General features: G+C 44.8%; 1 protein-coding gene across 7 annotated transcripts in view; it reads right to left on the reverse strand.

Moving 5' to 3' along the window:
* Positions 1–20,664, reverse strand: part of ptpn3 (protein tyrosine phosphatase non-receptor type 3) — a 177,946-nt gene that overhangs the window by 52,718 nt on the left and 104,564 nt on the right. For all 7 annotated transcript variants that reach the window (XM_033049671.1, XM_033049665.1, XM_033049650.1 and 4 more), the window contains 3 exons: positions 16,390–16,615; positions 2,363–2,446; positions 932–988 (listed from right to left, as the gene is read on the reverse strand). In XM_033049671.1, coding sequence (XP_032905562.1) covers positions 932–988; positions 2,363–2,446; positions 16,390–16,615 — 367 coding nt within the window. The remainder of the gene's footprint in view (positions 1–931; positions 989–2,362; positions 2,447–16,389; positions 16,616–20,664) is intronic.

Below are 20,664 nucleotides of genomic sequence, written 5' to 3' on the forward strand. Positions count from 1 at the left end.
GTGGAGGCCAAGTCACTGGATGGATTTAAGAGAGAGTTAGATAGAGCTCTAGGGGCTTATGGAGTCAAGGGATATGGGGAGAAGGCAGGCACGGGTTATTGATAGGGGACGATCAGCCATGATCACAATGAATGGTGGTGGTGGCTCGAAGGGCCGAATGGCCTCCTCCTGCACCTATTTTCTATGTTTCTATGTTAACAGCTAAATCCTTGCTGGTCCAGCTTGCAACAAAGTTGCAATCGAGCAACACTCAGTCCTTCCAGCAAGTTATTAGCTCAACAGGAGAGGCCAATTGCATTCTTTTTTAACGTCCTCAAAGCAAGAGATGGGGGGGGGGGGGGGGGGGGGGGGGGGGGCAGTGCTGGGGATACGCCCCTGCACAGTTGGGGGCTATGGGTGAGTGCTGGAATATGGGGGAATGGGTGAGTGGTGGAATATTGCTTTGGGGAACGGGTTGCGTTGGGGGACCAGGCCTCCCATGTGACAGGGACCCAACGGGTCCCAGTTGGTCTGGTTCTAGAATTGTTCTTGAATAGTTCTTGTGTCCAGAACAAGGGGTCACAGTTTAAGGATAAGGGGGAAATCTTTTAGGACCGAGATGAGTAAAACATTTTTCACACAGAGAGTGGTGAATCTCTGGAATTCTCTGCCACAAAAGGTAGTTGAGGCCAGTTCATTGGCTATATTTAAGAGGGAGTTAGATGTGGCCCTTGTGGCTAAAGGGATCAGGGGGTATGGAGAGAAGGTAGGTACAGGATACTGAGTTGGATGATCAGCCATGATCATATTGAATGGCGGTGCAGGCACGAAGGGCCGAATGGCCTACTCCTGCACCTATTTCCTATGTTTCTATATATGTTTCTGTTCTATGATAGTTATGTGCAGAGTATGCACAGATTGATAGACATGAAAAAAAAATGATTTTACTCACAGGTGACCCTGGGCTTACTCTTGAGACAATAAGCGGCATTTTCTGATCAGCTCCACCCTGCACATGGAATAAGTGTATAGATGGCATAAATAAGAAACTTTATGTGTTTAAAGCTGCAATTCAAACAATCTATATTTCATTCAGGATTTCTGTGAGATTGTAACTCCAGATTATGGAACAATTAACATTTATAAAACTCTTGCATTCTAGGATACTTTTGAAAGTGTACAGCAATCATTAGCATAGATATGGTTAAATTATGTAGTTTAATCAAAACAAAATTGGTTTAATTGAATGGATGACCAGAACAGAAACATATATAGAACAGTACAGCACAAAATTAGTCTCTTCGGCCCACAATGTCTGTGCCAAGATTAATTAACCACATTCACTGGATATTCAGCACTGAAGAGATCTACCAAAGCTGCTTTGATAGCAATTATAATTTAATATTCAAAAGCATTAATAAAATTATTGAACTTTATCATTGGTTATTCATCTTGAAAAGCTCAATTAGTTAAAGAATGCTTGAATGCATTAAGATTTCTCATATTCCATTATAACATGAAGTCTGTACTGGCTGCACGAGAATTTGTCAGTCCTATTTCTTTATTTTCCTGCAACCTACTCGCTCCTGTTCATCAACTCCTCCTCCTTCCCCCCCTCTCTAATATTTCTACTTCCCACCTAGACTAGTGGCCAGTGGCGGACTGGCCAGGGTGTCAGCTTGCCCGATGGCAAGTGGGCCCCTGATGGAGTGGGCTCCCTATATCAAGTGGGCCCCTGATGAAGTGGGCCCCCTTTGTCTCCTGGCAACCAATGTTTTTAGACCCAGTCCGCCACTGCTAGTGGCCATTTAAAATAACCAGTCAATCCACCAACAATTTTTGGAACGGAAGAGAAAATCCAGAGCACCCAGAGAAAACTTACAGTCACTGAAGAATGCAAATGCCACAAAGACACCAGAATCCACTTGGTCGCTGGACAGTGTAGCAGCATTATCAACTGCTATGCCACTGTGCTAAAACTCACCAGAATTTGGGATGAATCTGGGAAGCCAAGGTCTATATTAAGTCTTTGTAACTAATAAGTTACACCAAATGAAAAAACTTTTGAAATAATTTTGAGGTAAATATCAAAACAAGTGAACAAATAACTTTAGCTCGCAAGCTACAAGAGTTCAAAACAATGCTGGAAAAGGTTCTTTTGTTCAGAAATCTGGAACTTGATTCCTGAATCTCCCTCCATAGAAGTGCCCTCACTTCATTTCCTTCACTAAAAAGAAAAGCAAAATTCGGTGGTACAGGTATGGTGCTCAATTTTAACGTCATGTCATTCCACACCAAGGAAGGTTATTATGCACAATACACTTTTTCTTTATTTACTGTTTATAATCGTTTTTTTAAGGAAGGTTAAATTTATTCAATTTACCTTCAAGTTGAACCCAAACTTTCCATCCTCATCAGGTATCATTCGAACTAAAAGCAAATTACGATCATGGATTACTGCATCACTCTGGAAAGAAAGAACCTCAACTTTACCATGCAAGAATCATTAATATACACAAATACACTCTCAATTTGCACAAGGCATAATTACTTGGATAATTTTATGCAGCCTTATTTGTTGAATAGAATGTCATGTCCCAATTCAAATGACTTCACCGTAGAGTTACACTCTACAGGTGAGAAAGAACATTTGTAGTTCTACTCATTGTATTTAATATAAACATGAACATAGATGCACCATGTACTCAGATGATACTCTGCCCAGTGCAAATGAGAGATAATCTTGCAAAGATTTAAGAGATTCCAAGATGAATACCAAAGGGTAGTTTTCTCTTGGTAGAGTATCTGTAGCTAGGAGACATAGTTATGTAGGATTGTGAAGAGAAAAAAAACCTTTATCCAGAGATTGCAAGAGTTTGAAAATTCAGCTTTAAATGTAAATATATTTAGACATACACAATGGTCACAAGCCTGAGGTAGAAAAATCTTCTTATCCTTGCAAGATCCATTTTAGAAAAGATGGTTTGGGAACCAGTTGGTAGGGTTTCTTTCATATTATGGTTAAAATCCTGCATTCATTTATACAATACAATTACCCATATGATGCTCGCAATCCAAACAACTGGGAGAGATGATTAAATAAAACCTACAATTTCAGGCTAGTTGTCAGTCATTTAAAAAATGATCCATTAACATGTTTGCCTTGTCAAAGTCAAAGGTCAAAGTAGCCTTTATTGTCATTCAGACCTTGCGGTCTGAACAAAATTTTGTTGCCTTGCAGTCCTACATATAGTAAAAATGACAAAAACAGACAATAAACACAAATTAACATCCACCACAGTGAGTTCACCAGGCACCTCCTCACTGTGATGGAAGGCAAAAGTCTTAAGTCTTTGTCTCATCCCTTCTTATTCTCCTTCTGCGCCAAGGCGATCCAGGCTTCAGATGTTGTGACCCCGCCGGGCGATGGTAAGTCAGTCCCGCGGATGAATCCGAGCTCCGCGAACGGGCCGGTTCAACTCCGCGGCCCGGGGTGGTCGAAGCTGCGGCCCTCCGGTCCAGCGGACTCAGCTGTTGTTGCGGGAGCTCCGGAGAACAGGTCACCAAACTGTGACCTGCGAGCTCCCGATGATGTCGCCCACTGGGCCCGCGGTCGGGTCGGGTGGCCGCTGCCGCCGGAACACTGCCCCAGCTCCGAGATGTTATATTGCATCTGTTGCTCCTTCCCCTTTCTCAGGGCCATCCTTACACCAAGCAAAAATTAAACACTCAGAAGAATTATTACTAGAGCCAGGATGTTTTGGCACTAAAAACCTCTGAAATAGGCAGGCAAAAGGGCATAATAAAATTACAACAAAGGCACGAAAAATACATTTGTTGACAAAAAAAAGGCATTTATTTCCACCATCAAAATATGGTTAAAAATGATAATATAAACGTATACTACATTAAATGACCAAAGTTGCCTGGTTGCACATAATTACTAGCATTTTTTTCAAATTATCTGCTGCTAAACTATGCCGTCGGTCGGACAGAATATTCTTCAGTTGTGAAAAACTTATTTCTGAGGTCACTGGTACATACCAGAAACAAGTTACAAACGCTATATTCATGTCGATATCTTGTGCATTATAACTACCTTTGCGAACATTAGCTATGTTTTCTATTTCTTGAAGATCTTTGTTAGCTAAAATCACTCTCTCACATTTTCCTTGTATGTCTTTACCTACATCGCCAGGAACTTTACGAATATCGTCAGTTACTTTGTTGAAAACCTGCATGTTATTCACTAATGTTTCGCCATGTTTCTCAAGGGAAGTGATAGCTTGTGGGAAGTTTGCAAAATTGGAAGCAATAAACACAAGGTCGTGGTGGAGGGACTTTTTCCGCATGATTTCACCGACGATCCTGACTGCAGCAGATTCTTCTTCAAAACAGTTAATGATTTATTTTATCTCTTCAAAATTTGCAGCATAGTAGAGGACAGCAGAGAGCCATGTACCCCACCTAGTCAAAACGGGCTGAGGAGGAAGCGGAATCTCGGGTGCCATTTCCTTGAACAGCTGCACACGAGGAAGATTTTCTTGACATTGGAAACTAGGCGATCGACATTTGGAAACAAGCTACGTATGTGCTTGGCAATTCTACGCAGTCCTTGAGCTAAGCATGTCAAATGCAACATTTTGGGGACTAAAACGTTAAGTCACAATCAAGTCAAGTCAAGTTTTTGTCGTCACATGCACATAAAGTGCAGTGAAATGAATTTGCCAGCAGGGGTACAATAAAAAAAAGAACACACAGTACACAACTAAAATTCAACACAAACATCCACCACAGCATTCATCACTGTGGTGGAAGGCACAAAATTTGGTCAGTCCTCCTCCTTTTTACCCCGTGGTCGGGAGCACAACCCACCGCAGTCGCCGCTGCGGACGTCCATATGTGCAGACAAGGTAAGTCCAGGTAAGTCCTGAATCGGTGCCTCCCCACCGGAGACCGTGGCTTAAAGATGGTGTAGGTCGCAGGCCGACCGTCAAAGATCTAAAGTCCCCGCCGTGCCGCAGCCAGAAGCACCGCAGACTGCAAGGCCGGCGGTCGGAGCTCCTCTCCAGGGATCCCCGCCGAGGGATCCCGCTCCGGCTGGTAAGTCCCCGCCGCACCCGCGGTTAGAAGTAGGCCGCGGGCCGGCGGTCAGAGCTCTTCTCCACTGGGGTCCCCAACGAAGGACCCGAGGCTCCAGACGCTGCGCCAGCTGGAACTCCGCAGACCGCGGCTTTAGGCTGCCGCCGGCCAGCGAACGGAGCGCTCCCCTCTGGCGATCCCCGGCGAGAGCTCGCCCGCTCCGCGACGAAAGAGTCCTCGCTGCGCCCGCGGCTGTAGCCCCGGGCGCGTCTCCAGGAAAGGCCGCACCGATCCTCGGTTAGGCCACAGGGGAGGTGACATGGAAAAAGTTGCCTCTCCGTGGAGGCGACCGAAGCAGTTTCCCCCTTACCCCCCCCCCACACAAGACACAGAGAAACATTAAAAACACACATTGAGACGCATAATGTAGATGAGATATGCATGTGCCTTTAATATAGTTATCTCATCACTACTAACCACTCCCCATATCACAAGTATAATTACAACCTCCCCACCCACATATCGCTCTCTAGTTTCCGTGACAGACCACGTACAGCCAGTGCTCTCTGTAAAAATACAGTATGAATAAAATGAAGTAAAGTTAGTGTGTCGACAACACTTCTTTACATGGTGTCATACCTCTTACCCTTGCGCCTTCTGTTTATCGGTTGTTTATTTAATTTTGCCCCAGTTTTCTGTCCCCGCCCCCCCTCTTATTTCCTCGTTATGGCCACTTCTTGCCGCAAACCCGATGTGCTCGTTTTCGATTCAGACATTGCCCATCGATGGGATGTCTTTAGACGTGACTTCGACCACTATGTCACAATCGCTCATCCTGCCGCCACCCCAGAAGTTAAAGTTTCTCTGCTTCTCAACCTGGCTGGTCCCGATGCCCTGGCTCGGTCAGACTTCTTCGTCTACGCTGCGGGTGAATCTGCTCGGGACCCGGTATGTTTATTGGCTAAGTTTACCGCGATTTGCGACATTCCCTCTAACTGCATTTTAGAACGTTTTAAATTGTTCGGGCGGCGTCAGCACCCTGGTGAATCTGCCGAGAATTATGTCGCTGCGCTGCGACACCTGGCCAGGCGGTGCCGCCTTGACACGCTGAGCCCCGAGGAGCTGACCAGGGACCTTCTGGTTTACGGTCTCCGCGATGATAAGCTAAGGGCTGAACTTTTGCGCAAGCCCGACCTATCTTTTAACGAAGCTATGCATGCCTGCCGTTTAGCCGAAGCTGTCACCTCGGCGGTGTCACCGGCTGATCAGGACATTAACTTTGCCAGCGTTACCAGCCGTCGGCGGAACACGACCCCGCCACGACCCCCGTGGACCAGCACTGCTCCCGGGGGACGCGCCCAGCAAAGGTGCCCCAATTGTAACTTTGCCACTCATCAGTACAATGTATGCCCTGCTTTGGGCAAAACGTGCAATTACTGCAAGAAACTGAACCATTTTTCTGCTGCCTGCCGCTCCCGTGGGAAGCCTGTTGCTGCTCCAAGGCGTATGTTAAACAACTTGGAGCAAGCTGATAGCGAGCTCGGTTCCCAGTACCATCTCAGCGAACTCCCTGTGTCTGAATCTGGGTCCTCTCAGGGGGAGACCAGCATATTTTCTCTGTTGGATGCACCTGCTGTGATAACAGACCCTTCAGTTCGTGTAACTGTGAACAACTCGACCTTCACCGCTAAGATTGATACCGGAGCTGTTGCAAATGTTATATCAACAAGCCTCTTCAGAAAGATAAGGACTAATGAGCAAGTTACTTCTGATCGCTCCACTTTACATGCCTACGGGGGAGGGGTGCTTGTTCCTGTGGGAAAGGCAACTCTGCGCTGCTAGATACTGGAAACCTCTCGGCCCCTCACTTTCTATCTTCTCGATTCCAACTGCATTACCCTGTTGGGCATCCAAGCATGCCAGGACTTGGGCCTGGTCTCCTTCCACCGTGACATCCACAAGGTGCAGGCCTTAATGGACCCGTTGACTGAATATCCTGACCGCTTTGATGAAGAGCTGGGCAAGCTGCCCTGCAACTACAAGATTGTAGTCGACCGCAAGGTCGAGCCAGTGGTCCGTGCGCCACACCGTGTTTCCTTCGCCATGAAGGACAAAGTAGAATCGACGCTGCACAGCATGGTAAAAATGGGCATCCTAAAGGCGGTCAGCGAACCCACCAAGTGGGTCTCCACCATGGTTGTTGCCGCGAAAAAGGACAAAAGCGAAATACGCATTTGCATCAACCCCAAAGACCTAAACCTTGCCATCAAACGCCCGCACTACCCCATGAGAACAGTAGAGGACGTCGCTGCACAGGTTGGTCCGGCCACAATCTTTTCTGTCCTCGATGCCAAGAGCTCCTTCTGGCAGATACCGCTTGACGAGCAGTCCTCCGACCTGACAACTTTCAGCACCCCCTTCGGCAGATTTAAGTTCCTCCGAATGCCATTCGGAATCAACTCTGCCAGCGAGGTGTTCCAACGGACAATGGAGCAGCTGTTTGCCGGTCTACCGTGTGCCACCATCGTTGACGACATCCTGGTCTACGGTAAGGATGTCGCTGAGCACGACTTCAACCTCCGCCAAGTCCTAGACCGGGCCCGGAAGATCAACTTGAAACTAAACCCCAAGAAGTGCCGGTTCCGCGTCCCGGAGGTCACATATGTTGGACATGTATTCACAGCCTCGGGGCTGAAACCCGACCCGCAGAAAACGGCTGCTATCTCCGGGATGTCATCACCTACTGATGTGCCCAGCCTGCAACGTTTCCTGGGCATGGTAAACTACCTGGGGAAGTTCATCCCCGACCTCAGCGAGCTCAGGAAATCCCTGAGGGATTTGATAAAGAAGGACACGGCCTGGGCTTGGTTCCCTCAACACCAGAAAGCCTTCGACATTCTTAAATCCAAGCTAATCAGTACCCCCACACTTAAATTTTTTGACCTGCAACGTCCCATTATCATCACCTGCGACGCCTCCCAGTTCGGGCTCGGTGCCGCTTGCCTACAGCTCCATGACGGCCTGCAGTTGCCTGTCTCCTTCGCGTCCCGTACCATGACCCCTGCCGAACAGCACTACGCACAGATCGAGAAGGAGCTACTGGCCGTGGTGTTTGCCTGCTCCAAATTCAAGGACTACATTCTAGGCAACACCTTTGCCATCGAGACTGATCACCAGCCGCTTGTCACCATCCTCAACAAATCGATCCATGTTGCCTCATCCCGACTGCAGCGCATGATGCTGCAGCTCCAGCGCTTCACTTTCGAAGTTGTTTATTGTAAGGGCAAAGACATGTTCGTGGCCGACACGCTGTCCCGCGCCCCGCTAGCATCCACCGATCGCCACCCCTATGAAATGTTAGACCTGATGGTGCTCAATGTGAATAATGTCCCTTCACAGCAGATGAAGTCCCTGGTCGAGCACACTGCCGATGATCCTGCCCTGCAACAGCTTGCTGCAATCATCCAGCAGGGCTGGCCCGACCGTCCTTCCGCTTTGCCGGCTGGCGCCGTGCCCTACTTCCTGGTCCGTGATGAGCTCGTACTACACGACGGCGTGGTTGTGAAAAGACACAAGGTTGTTGTGCCTGCTGCGCTACACAACCACTATTTTCAGGCCGCTCACCGCGGTCATCCTGGGGCCGAAGCAACCTTGTCTCACGCCCAGAGCCAGTTCTACTGGCCTGGTATGGCTCAATACATCCGGGAGAGGGTCTCCTCGTGTTCCACCTGCAACAGTCTCGCCCCCCACCAGCCACGACAGCCGCTTCTGCAGCAGGCTGCACCCGAACTGCCCTGGATGGCGGTTGCCACTGACATTTTCGAGTGGCGAGGCAAACACTTCCTGGTCCTCGTCGACTCCTACTCCAACTGGTTCGAGGTTGACCAGCTGCACTCGCTCACCTCTTCGGCCGTTGTCGATAAGCTGCGCCGCCATTTCTCTACCTTTGGCACCCCGGCCAGCCTGCAGTCGGACAACGGCAGCCAATTCACGAGCTCCGAATTTAGGGCTTTCGCTACCGGCTGGAACTTCCGCCACTTCACCAGCAGCCCTGAGTACCCGCAAAGCAACGGTCTGGCCGAGCGCACCGTCCGCAGTGCAAAGAACTTGCTGGAACAATGTCGCTTGTCTAACTCCGACTTCTTCCTAGCCCTCCTTAACCTTCGCAACATATCCCGTGACCCTGCAATGGGCTCCCCTGCTCGGCGGCTCATGTCTCGCACTACCAGACCCCCGATCCCGGTGGCCCAGCGCTCACTCGTCCCCTCTGTCCTCAGGCCCGCTGCTGTTCAGGAGCGCATTGCCCTTAGGCGCGATGTTCAGAAGCGCTCCCATGACAAGTCCTGCCGCCCCCTGCCGCGCCTTTTCCCCGGTCAGGTCATCCGCATGCAGACCCCCTCCGGTCACTCCAGGCTCGCTACCGTCGTCGCCTCTGCTGGGTCGCCTAGGTCCTATCTCGTCGACCATGCAGGAACCGTCTACCGCCGGTCCCGCCAACACCTGCTGATCGTCAACGAGCCACGACCGCCGCCCGCGGATCCTTTTGCTCCCCCACTGCAATTTCGGCCTCCGGGCGATGCTCTGCCCGCCTCCCCTCGCATGCCACGGTCTCTACCCTCTCAGCTCTATCAGTCCAATCCTCCTCCGGCTCGTCCTCCCTCGCCTGCCCGCGCGCTTCCCGCTGCTGACCCCGCATCCCCTCCTGCCTTTCTGCCCTTGTCTTCTCCGTCCCCTCCCAGCTCCCCCGTTCCAGTTTGGCCGTCTGCACCTGTTCCACTTCTTCCTGTAGGGAGGGAAGATGCCGAGATGCGAACCCGGTCGGGACATGTGTCAAGCCGCCTGTCCGCTATGGCGACTTTGCTTAACCGTTTCTAGCGCATGAGACGTGGTCACCCTGTCACTACTTTGTTTGCCTTTCGTTTCCAAGGGGAAGTATGTAGATGAGATATGCATGTGCCTTTAATATAGTTATCTCATCACTAATAACCACTCCCCATATCACAAGTATAATTACAACCTCCCCACCCACATATCACTCTCTAGTTTCCGTGACAGACCACGTACAGCCAGTGCTCTCTGTAAAAATACAGTATGAATAAAATGAAGTAAAGTTACAGTGTGTCGACAACACTTCTTTACACATAACAAAACAAAAAAAGTAGGAAAAAAACCCAACACGCTGCTGGCAGGGCTGCCGGCTCGCAGCGCCCCCCACAGACCAACAGAAGAACATTTTTGTGTTTTATACCTTCTGGCCAAAGTACAGCAAGTGAAGATATAAACAACTGAGCAATAGTTGAGCTGTTTGACTTCTCCAATACTTCCAATGTCAACAAATACTTCTTTGATGGTTGACCTGCCTCCAGTGTACCGATGACCACATTGACAACATATCTCCCCACAGCATCGGTTGGCTTGTCTATTGAGATCCATATTTTGTTGCATGCAACGTCATCTCTAATTTTCTGCACAACAATGTTGAAGTTGCTGTCAACATAATGTTTCCGTAAGGATGACTCGCTTGGTCTATGTTCCTTTGTGTATTTCTCTAAAAAACCACAGTGGAATTCCAGCATCAACGAATGCCTTGCACAGATCACTCAAAAACTCAGATTTGTGACTGGAGCCAGCAGTAAATGTAGTGAGGAGACAAGCTTGGGTAGTTTACACCCCAGTGGTATCAACATTGACTTCTCTAATTTTAAATAGCCCTTGTCTTCTCCCTCCTCCTCCTCCTTCCCAACTCTCCTTCTAGTCCTACTGTCTCCGCCTCTTCCTTTCTTTTTCCCGCCCCCCCCCCCACATCAGTCTGAAGAAGGGTCTCGACCCGAAACGCCACCTATTCCTTCTCTCCATAGATGCTGCCTCACCCGATGAGTTTATCCAGCATTTTTTGTCTACCTTCGATTTTTCCAGCATCTGCAGTTCTTTCTTAAATAGATCTTGGAGAAGACAACCAACGGGCAGCGGCACGAACAAATGAATGACCGATGGTGGCGCCCCCGGTGGCAGAAGTTTTCTTATAAATTATACTATACTAACACGTTAATGATAACATTAATATTAACGTGTTAACATAGAAATCGTCATTGTAATAAAAGTACAACTAGAGAAAATCGCACAACCATTTAGCAAAATGTCAAAAAAAGGCCGATTTAGGCATGAAAAAGGCATTATCGTGGTGAAATCATCAAAAAAGGCATGAAAAGGCTGATCGCATTTATGGCAAAATCCTGGCTCATTACATTCAAACAGTGGTGATGACACCAATCTTCTCCTGATTCTTTGTCCCTTTTCATGCCAAGATATATAATAAAAGTGATTGAATATTTGATTTTCAGAAACAAATATCCTGCTGCTCTGAGGATTTCTGCTCCAACATGATGCATTATTCTGTCTCTCACATTACAACTGCTTATCAGATTCAACTTTAGATTGCTTAGAGCACAATAGACTTGTCAAACTTTTGTTCAGCTGATCACATTGTTAGATGCAATGATAAGAATGTTAGTGGAGATATTGAATAGCCCTGGGTAATGAACACTGGATTTGTGTTGCATGACAAAAACAAGGAGGCAAAAACAAGGGGGCAGATTATTATCTCAATGGGGTTAGGTAAGGTAAGGGGGAGGTGCAGCGAGACCTGGGCGTCCTTGTACACCGGTCACTAAAAGTTGGCTTACAGGTACAGCAGGCAGTGAAGAAAGCTAATGGAATGTTGGCCTTCATAACAAGAGGATTTCAGTATAGGAGTAAAGAGGTTCTTCTGCAGTTGTATAGGGCTCTGGTGAGACCACATCTGGAGTATTGTGTACAGTTTTGGTCTCCTAATTTGAGGAAGGACATCCTTGTGATTGAGGCAGTGCAGAGTAGGTTCACGAGATTGATCCTTGGGATGGCGGGACTGTCATATGAGGAAAGATTTAAAAGACTAGGCTTGTATTCACTGGAGTTTAGAAGGATGAGGGGTGTTCTTATAGAAACATATAAAATTATAAAGGACTAGACAAGCTAGATGCAGGAAAAATGTTCCCAATGTTGGGCGAGTCCAGAACCAGGGGCCACAGTCTTAGAATAAAGGGGAGGTCATTTAAGACTGAGGTGAGAAAAAACTTTTTCACCCAAAGTTGTGAATTTATGGATTTCTCTGCCACAGAGGGCAGTGGAGGCCAAGTCACTGGATGGATTTAAGAGATAGTTAGATAAAGCTCTAGGGGCTAGTGGAGTCAAGGGATATGGGGATAAGGCAGGCACGGGTTATTGATAGGGGACGATCAGCCATGATCACAATGAATGGCGGTGCTGGCTCGAAGGGCCGAATGGCCTGCTCCTGCACCTATTTTCTATGACAAGTTCTTGTTCAACGTAGCACGGGATGCTTAATATTCATGGGCCCACCTCATAAGTGACTTCAGTGTCAAGTTAGTGCTAACCATGCCATTTGTTTTCTCATTGCATAGTAGTATTGCTTCGTTTGGTTGACGACCAACAGTGAAACCATCTGCTGCTGATTAGGCCATGTTGTCAACCACTTTAGGATGGCTGAAAGCTAATGCTGCAGTTGTCTTTGCTGATGAGATGGATGCAAGGAGACAGCTTCCCTATTCAGAGACCTAAAATGATCTCCAGTTCTGAATGAAGATTGGTAACATTGGTAACATTTTCAGAACCTCACATCACATTCATCCTCCACATCCCCTTTTCCAAGTATGTCCCCAACTCGCTTAACAATGATCACAGCCACAGCCAATGATACACTTACCAGTTTTCTAAACCTTAAACTTCACAGCTTCTAAAATGCCTACTATTCAAACATTACAGATGCATTAAGCAGAAAGATTGTCACGGAAAAGGTATCCTCTTTTACAGGAGCCTATAAGGTTCAATTCTGGTAGCAACACCATCAGATCAGCAGAGGATAGATCCACTTTCACCACCATAGAGAATAACAGCAGCCAACTACTGGAGCAGGCAAAAATTGTGGCCAGTGGAGGGGGGGGGGGGGGGGGGGGGGGGGTAGCCTGGCACCACACTGAAGGTATAGGTATGTTGCAAAACGTACCTGAAGCGTCGCTGAAAATCCGTCCCAGCCCGTGTGCGCGATTTTGGCACCGTTTAGAAGGGGGCGGGTTTAAAACGCGATTTTCCCTAGGCTGTTCAAATCGAGGTTTTTCAGCCTAGTTAATTAATAACGAAAAATCGCTGGAAGATTCCGTCGCTTGAGCTATTATTAGTTTTAAGGGCTTTATTTACTTGTTATAGTAGGTTAAAAATTAACCTCTAAACCCGCGACCGCCGACAACGGGCCGGATCTCATACAGGGGAAAACGGAAGGTAGGCTGTTTATTTTTACATTAAAAAGGGCTTCTTAAGATCCCTTTATACAAAGTTTAATGTTGCGAGTAGCTAATTTGGGGCCCATTATATCACGCAGTATTTTTCTGGGCATTTGAGGGCACAAATCTACCGCAATGTGAACGTTCTAAACCAGCGCGTTCACAGGATCCCACTGGAAAGCTGATTTAAATGGACATTAATTTACAGCAATTGAACACTAAATTCCTTCCATTTGGCCTATAAATTAATGTAAAATGAGATTTAAAAATCATGTTTTATTGTGAATTATTTGTGAATATTATTTGGACACTTAGGCTATTTAAAAATGTTAATCATTTATTAAGAAATGGATAGATGTTTAGATCTAGTAATTGAAGTTTGGAATTACTAATTATATGCTTTAATTTCAGGTCATCCAAGTAAGATTATTTTATATTTGTTTTAGAATGCTTCAATCTATGATAACTGAAAATTTCATTCAGTTCTCTTAATTTTTAAGAAAGTTATGGGCTTTTGACTGTCCATGATCACAGCTTTTTTGTTATGTCCATAGAAAATCAATAGGGAACAAGATGCTAATTTCCGAGTATGAAAATGGCCATAACCTTTTAAATACTTGAGATATGAAAGTGAATTAGGTGTCAAATTAAACTTCTTTTTATGCTTTATCTGATGGGATAAATTGCAGACTTGATTTTTAAAATCTCAAAATTTTGTAACATTGCTGGAAGATAGTCTGCTCACTTTTATTATTCCTTCTCACATCCTCCACGTCCATAGTTTACAAGCAGCAAATATTTTAGCTGTGCATCACATATCACCCACCCTCCTACCGCTGTAACTTATCCTCTGTCTTTTATTTGAAATGTTGAGAAACCCACCTATTCAGGGAGCAGTTACAATTGCATGTAGAAAGGAATGCTTTGGTTTATACCAAAGAAGGACACAAAGAGCTGAAGTAACTCAGTGGGTCAGGTAGCATCTCTGGAGAAAAAGGATGGGTGACGTTTCGGGTCAGAACCCTTCTTCAGACTCAATTGCCCTGCCTTTCAATCTTCACCAGCTCATTTCACCAACTTGCTTACTTTATGGCTTAAGATTTCAGAATTCAATGTGGTGGCAGGACAATGGGCATAAGCAGGCTGAACAGTTAATGGGAAAAAGGTATCAAGGTGCCAACTCACAAAAGAGTAAAAATTACGCACAAGATCTCTTGTTTTGAAAAGTTTTCCAAGGATTGAGGACAACTTGCTTCCATTTTGTTGGTTCTGAAGATGATGAGACCAATGTGGAATGCTCAGGTTCTACCATAGGTATGATATTTACTTTGCTCTCTCTACTACCCCGAGGTACCACTACAAGTATTCCAAGCATCAGAAGTAAAATTAAGGCAGAATTCAATGCTGCTCATTAGAAAGTGCTTTGATGGTCAACCGTTAAAAACCAGCATAAATACTCGTCGCACACCGAAAGCATGGTAAATTTTATGATTGACATTTGACTTTGCTCTCAAGTTGTTTCCAAGATATGGAAAGTACCCCCATTTTCTGGTGTTTTATTGATTACCAAGATATTGCACAGCAGGCAAATCAATGGAAGGCATATGTCTGGCCATGCACAGTATTTGGTGCTGCTCTTCGCATCGGAGTTGCTGGGTGCTAAAGATTATGTTCACCAATGCTCCAGATGGATGGAACCCATACTGTAATTCTGGGAGCAGTTCTTCAGGCAAGAAGAGACAATTTTGGGGAAGACCCTGGTGATGACTTTCTCTGTGGCAAGCAACCTAGTAATTATCATTTTAGATTTGTCTCCTTTCTCAAGTTACATCAGGGAAGAGGAAAACATGAATTTCTGATTCTGATTAATGAACCTTTGGAAAGACCTCAGGAAAATAAGCATGCTGTAAAAAAAACAAACCACTGTTTTCTTTTGCATTTAAAGTTTTAACCAGAGAAAAGATTTCAGAGTTATTGAAAAATATTCATTATAATTCCATTCCAACTAATGGTTTTGCAGCCATAACACATTTTTAAACTGTCATTATTTTGGGTTTCTTGTACTCCATCACTGACATTCTTAAATAATCCAAATGAGTATTAAACAATCAGAGGTAGACACAAAATGCTGGAGTAACTTAGCAGGACAGGTAGCATCTCTGGAGAGAATGGGTGACATTTCGGGTCGAGACCCTTCTTCAGACTGATGTCAGGGGAGTGGGCGGGACAGAGGTAGAATGTAGTCGGAGACAGTAAGACTGGTGGGAGAACTGGGAAGGGGGAGGGGATGGAGAGAGAGGGAAAACAAGGGCTATTTGAAGTTAGAGGCCAATGTTCATACTGCTGGGGTGTAAGCTACCCAAGCAAAATATGAGGTGCTGTTCCTCCAATTTGCACTGGAGAAGCCCCTTTCGACTGAATATTAAACAACAGTGAAAGAGAGTTGGTAATCTGTAATTAAGCTTGAATCAAATTGTTAAGATTACGTCTCTTCAAGTAATTCTTTGATTTAAAAGAACTCAGAAGTTCAGGTATATTATGATGTAAAGAAATATTTTTTCTTATCCACAATGGTGAATTTACATGCTCACACGACTCAGGATTTCATAGTTGAGGGAAGTCAGTGGCTAACCTTGGCCTTTCAAAAGTTTAATAAAGATAATAAAATAAAAGATAAATTTGATGGGCACATCTGAAATTTTGAATTTAACCTCATCTTCTTTGAAATCAATTACAGATTTAGAAATGTTAGATCCAATGAATATGGCACACAGAATGACATTTTTTCTAAGATGTAGATGGTTTGTTTCCCTCTACTTTCATTACGAAATCTGATTTTAAATTGATTGCTTCACACCCATATTTTTGCAAGAATCTGCTTTCTCCACACCATCTTTAATTGCTTTACAAGCTGATATAGTGTCAATTATATTTTGCACTTAAAATGAAGCTTACATCTTCAAAATGAAGCTTACAATCTAGTTTTACTAACCTTGAAATCACAGTAGTATTGGCCTGGTGCCATTTCATCCTCATTTGTTCCTGGTGCTGTCGACTCATAGGCTTCGAGAAATTGCAAATCAACACCAGCCAGTGTGTGAGAAACTGCGAGATCATCTTTTGGTATATTAGTATCCACACCATTTACTGAACATGTTAGTGATCGCCGTTGTCCTTTGATGGTATCAGAAAACAGTTCTTGCACTTCTCCACATGTCCTATGAACGTTAAATTACACAAATAATGGTGACAACTGTTCCATTAATAAGTTAAAGACAATAACTTCTAAAACATTTAGAATGGTAGGTTAATCAAGTTCATTCATCAAGGATTTATATGGGTAGATTTTTTTTGAACAACCCAACTGATTTTATGGGATGATCATAGGAAAGAAAGTGTGTTAAAAAAAAGGTGAACTTAGCAGGACAAGTAGAAATGTACAAAGTGTAATCCTATTATCCAAGGCACAGAATACAAAAAAAAGCAGTCATTACAGCAATGTACAAAACACAAGTTGGTTCACACATAGTGTATAGCATGCAAACATAGGTCGCCATTGCATTTAAGATGTGATTGCACCCAAGAGGCTACAGCAGAAACCTACGAAAAGCCTCATTAGGATGGAAAATTTTAGTTATGGAGCTCAACAGACTAAGAATGAGTCTAATCAAGCTGGTGTCTAGAACCACCAGTCTTGAGTCCATCTTGGATTCACGTGGCCTTGCTCTAAATACTGGATAGATGTTCGAACATCTGACACTCCATTTCTGGATTTCACTTCAAGCAGAGCCCACATGGAACAGAACAGTACAGCACAGGAACAGGCCCATCGGGCTACAATGTTTGAGACAAACATGATCCTAGCTGAACTGATCTCTTGTGCTGCACATGATCCATATCACTCTATTACCTGAAATTCCATGTGCCTGTTCATAAGCCTCTTAAACACCACTATCGTATCGGCCTCCACCATCACCTCTGGCAATGAGTTCCAGGCTCCCGCCGCCCTCTGTGTAAAAAAACATTCCTCTGCACATCTCCATTAACCTTTCACCTTATAGTACTGCCCTCCAGTGTAGGACATTTCCACCCTAGAGAAAAGGTTCTGACTGTCTATCCTTTATTTGCCTATCATTATTTTAAATACTTCTATCAAGCCTCCGCTCAACCTCTGATGTTCCAGAGAAAATAATGTATCTAACCTCTCCCTGTAGCTGAAACTCTCTAATCTAGGCAGCATTTTGGTAAAGCTCCTCTGCACCCTCTCCAAAGCTTCCACGCCATTACTATAATGGGGTGATCAGAAGTGCACACAATTTTCCAAATGTGGTCCACCTATAAAGCTGTATCATGACTTCCTGACTCTTGTACTCATTGCCCCTCGCAATGAAGGCAAGCATACCGTATGCCTTCTTTGTCACCCTATCTAGTTGTGTTGCCATCTTTAGTGAGCTATAAACTTGGACTCCAAGATCCCTCTGCACTCAATGGTGTTAAAGGTCTTGCATACTCTCTCCTTACATTCAACCTGCCAAAGTCCAACACCTCACACTTGCTTGGGTGCCTTACTTGTCTTACTCCATCTGCCATTTCTGCAGCTGATCAATATGCTGCTCTATATTCTGACAGCCTTCCTCATTGTTTGCAACACCTCCAATTGTGGTGCCATCAGCAAACATACTCATTAACCCATCTACATTTATATCAAGGTCATTTATATATGTGCTGCCATTCTCCAGCACCTTGTGGAGGAATCAATATATGTGACTGTACACTCACTAGACCAGGTAAAGGTAAATACAGTTATCTACCATTTTTTAAAAATAATCTTAAGTTATTTTATTTTTAATTTAAGGGAAGGTTAATATATTGTTAGAAATATATAAAAGATATATTGTCTAAAGATTGCAAAGGCAGAGACTGCACCATTACATTAAATTCCCATCTGGAGATACCAGGCCATAAAAAAACAGTGAAAAGTGAGGTTAGACGGTTTCCTCTTTGTTGGCTGGCATGAACATAATGAACTGAACTGCAGTTATCTCTATCACATATCATTATACTCAGAATCAAGGGATCATACAAGTCTTAAACCCATAATCAGAATATATTTTGCACAGACTAATACATCATATTTGTACAGTGACATAGGTCATTCAGCCCATTGGTTGCCAATGCCCAATGGAGAAACCCTAACTGCCCTGCTCCAGAGGTATTTTCCTATACCTCACTCACCATAAATCTGGCCCAATGTTTGCTGGAACATAACTTGCAGCACACAGTTGTACCCAATTCAAAGAAGAAGGTGTATTAAATAACCTCACAGTAAATTATTTCTGAGGAAGTTGTATCATCATAGTGTATGATAGAATGGTGTACTCAGTTTGAGAGATAAATAAGCAGCTTTAAGCAAAATGTCATTTGTGCAAAGCAATCACTGGACAACCAAAAAATAGCAAACAAATGCTGGAGAATCACAATTCATTGAATCTCTCAACCCTCATCCACCTTCTCAATTTTCCAGTTATTTAAACTTTAATAATAACAACATGCATAATCCGGAAGACGCAGGATCATTTCATTCTAAAATGGAAGAAAGATTCTAAGGGGAGTAGGAGGCAACTGTGGCTGACAAGAGAAGTTAGGGATCGAATAAAACTAAAAGAAATGATGTATAACACAGCAAAGAGTAGCCGGAAGCCAGAGGATTGGGAAAATTTCAATAGGACAACAGAAGGAAACAAACGGGCAATACGGGCTGAAAAGATGAAGTACGAAGGGAAACTGGCCAGGAATATAAAGAAGGACAGTAAAAGCTTCTTTAGATATGTTAAGGGAAAAAGAGTAGCAAAGTCAAATGTGGGTCCCTTGAAGGCAGACACGGGTGAAATTATTATGGGCAACAAGGAAATGGCAGAACAGTTGAATAGGTACTTCGGATCTTTCTTCACTAAGGAAGACACAAACAATCTCCCAGATGTACTGGAGGACAGAGGATCTAAGGGGGTAGAGGAACTGAAAGAAAATGTCATTCGGCGAGAAATAGTATTGGGTAGGCTAATGGGACTGAAGGATGATAAATCCCATGGGCCTGATGGTCTGCATCCCAGGGTCCTCAGGGAGGTGGCTCTAGAAATAGTGGACGCATTGGTGATCATTTTCCAATGTTCAATAGATTCAGGATCAGTTCCTGTGGATTGGAGGATAGCTAATGTTATCCCACTTTTCAAGAAAGGAGCAAAAGAGAAAACGGGGAATTATAGACCAGTTAGCCTGACTTCGGTGGTGGTAAAGATACTGGAGTCAATTATTAAAGAGGTAATAATGGGGCATTTAGATAGCAGTAAAATGATTAGTCCAAGTCAACATGGATTTATGAAAGGGAAATCATGCTTGACTAATCTTCTGGAATATTTTGAGGATGTGACAAGTAAAATGGATGAAGGGGTGCCAGTGGATGTAGTGTATCTAGACTTTCAGAAAGCCTTTGATAAGGTCCCGCACGGGAGTCTGGTGACTAAAATTAGAGCACATGGTATTGGGGGTAGGGTGTTACATGGATAGAAAAATGGTTGGCAGACCTGAAGCAAAGAGTAGGAGTGAACGGGTCCTTTTCAGAATGGCAGGCAGTGGCGAGTGGAGTGCCGTGAGGCTCGGTGTTGGGGCTGCAACTATTTACCATATATATTAATGATTTGGAAGAGGGAATTAGGAGCAACACTAGCAAGTTTGCGGATGATACAAAGCTGGGTGGCAGTGTGAACTGTGAAGAGGCTGTTAGGAGGTTGCAGGGTGACCTGGACAGGTTGAGTGAGTGGGCAGATGCGTGGCAGATGCAGTATAATATAGATAAATGTGAGGTTATCCACTTTGGTGGCAAAAACAAGGGGGCAGATTATTATCTCAATGGGGTTAGGTTAAGTAAGGAGGAGGTGCAGCGAGACCTGGGCGTCCTTGTACACCGGTCACTGAAAGTTGGCTTACAGGTACAGCAGGCAGTGAAGAAAGCTAATGGAATGTTGGCCTTCATAACAAGAGGATTTCAGTATAGGAGTATAGAGGTTCTTCTGCAGTTGTATAGGGCTCTGGTGAGACCACATCTGGAGTATTGTGTACAGTTTTGGTCTCCTAATTTGAGGAAGGACATCCTTGTGATTGAGGCAGTGCAGCGTAGGTTCACGAGATTGGTTCCTGGGATGGCGGGACTGTCATATGAGGAAAGATTGAAAAGACTAGGCTTGTATTCACTGGAGTTTAGAAGGATGAG

Source organism: Amblyraja radiata, chromosome 2 (assembly GCF_010909765.2).
Source record: "Amblyraja radiata isolate CabotCenter1 chromosome 2, sAmbRad1.1.pri, whole genome shotgun sequence".
Classification (NCBI taxonomy): domain Eukaryota; kingdom Metazoa; phylum Chordata; class Chondrichthyes; order Rajiformes; family Rajidae; genus Amblyraja; species Amblyraja radiata.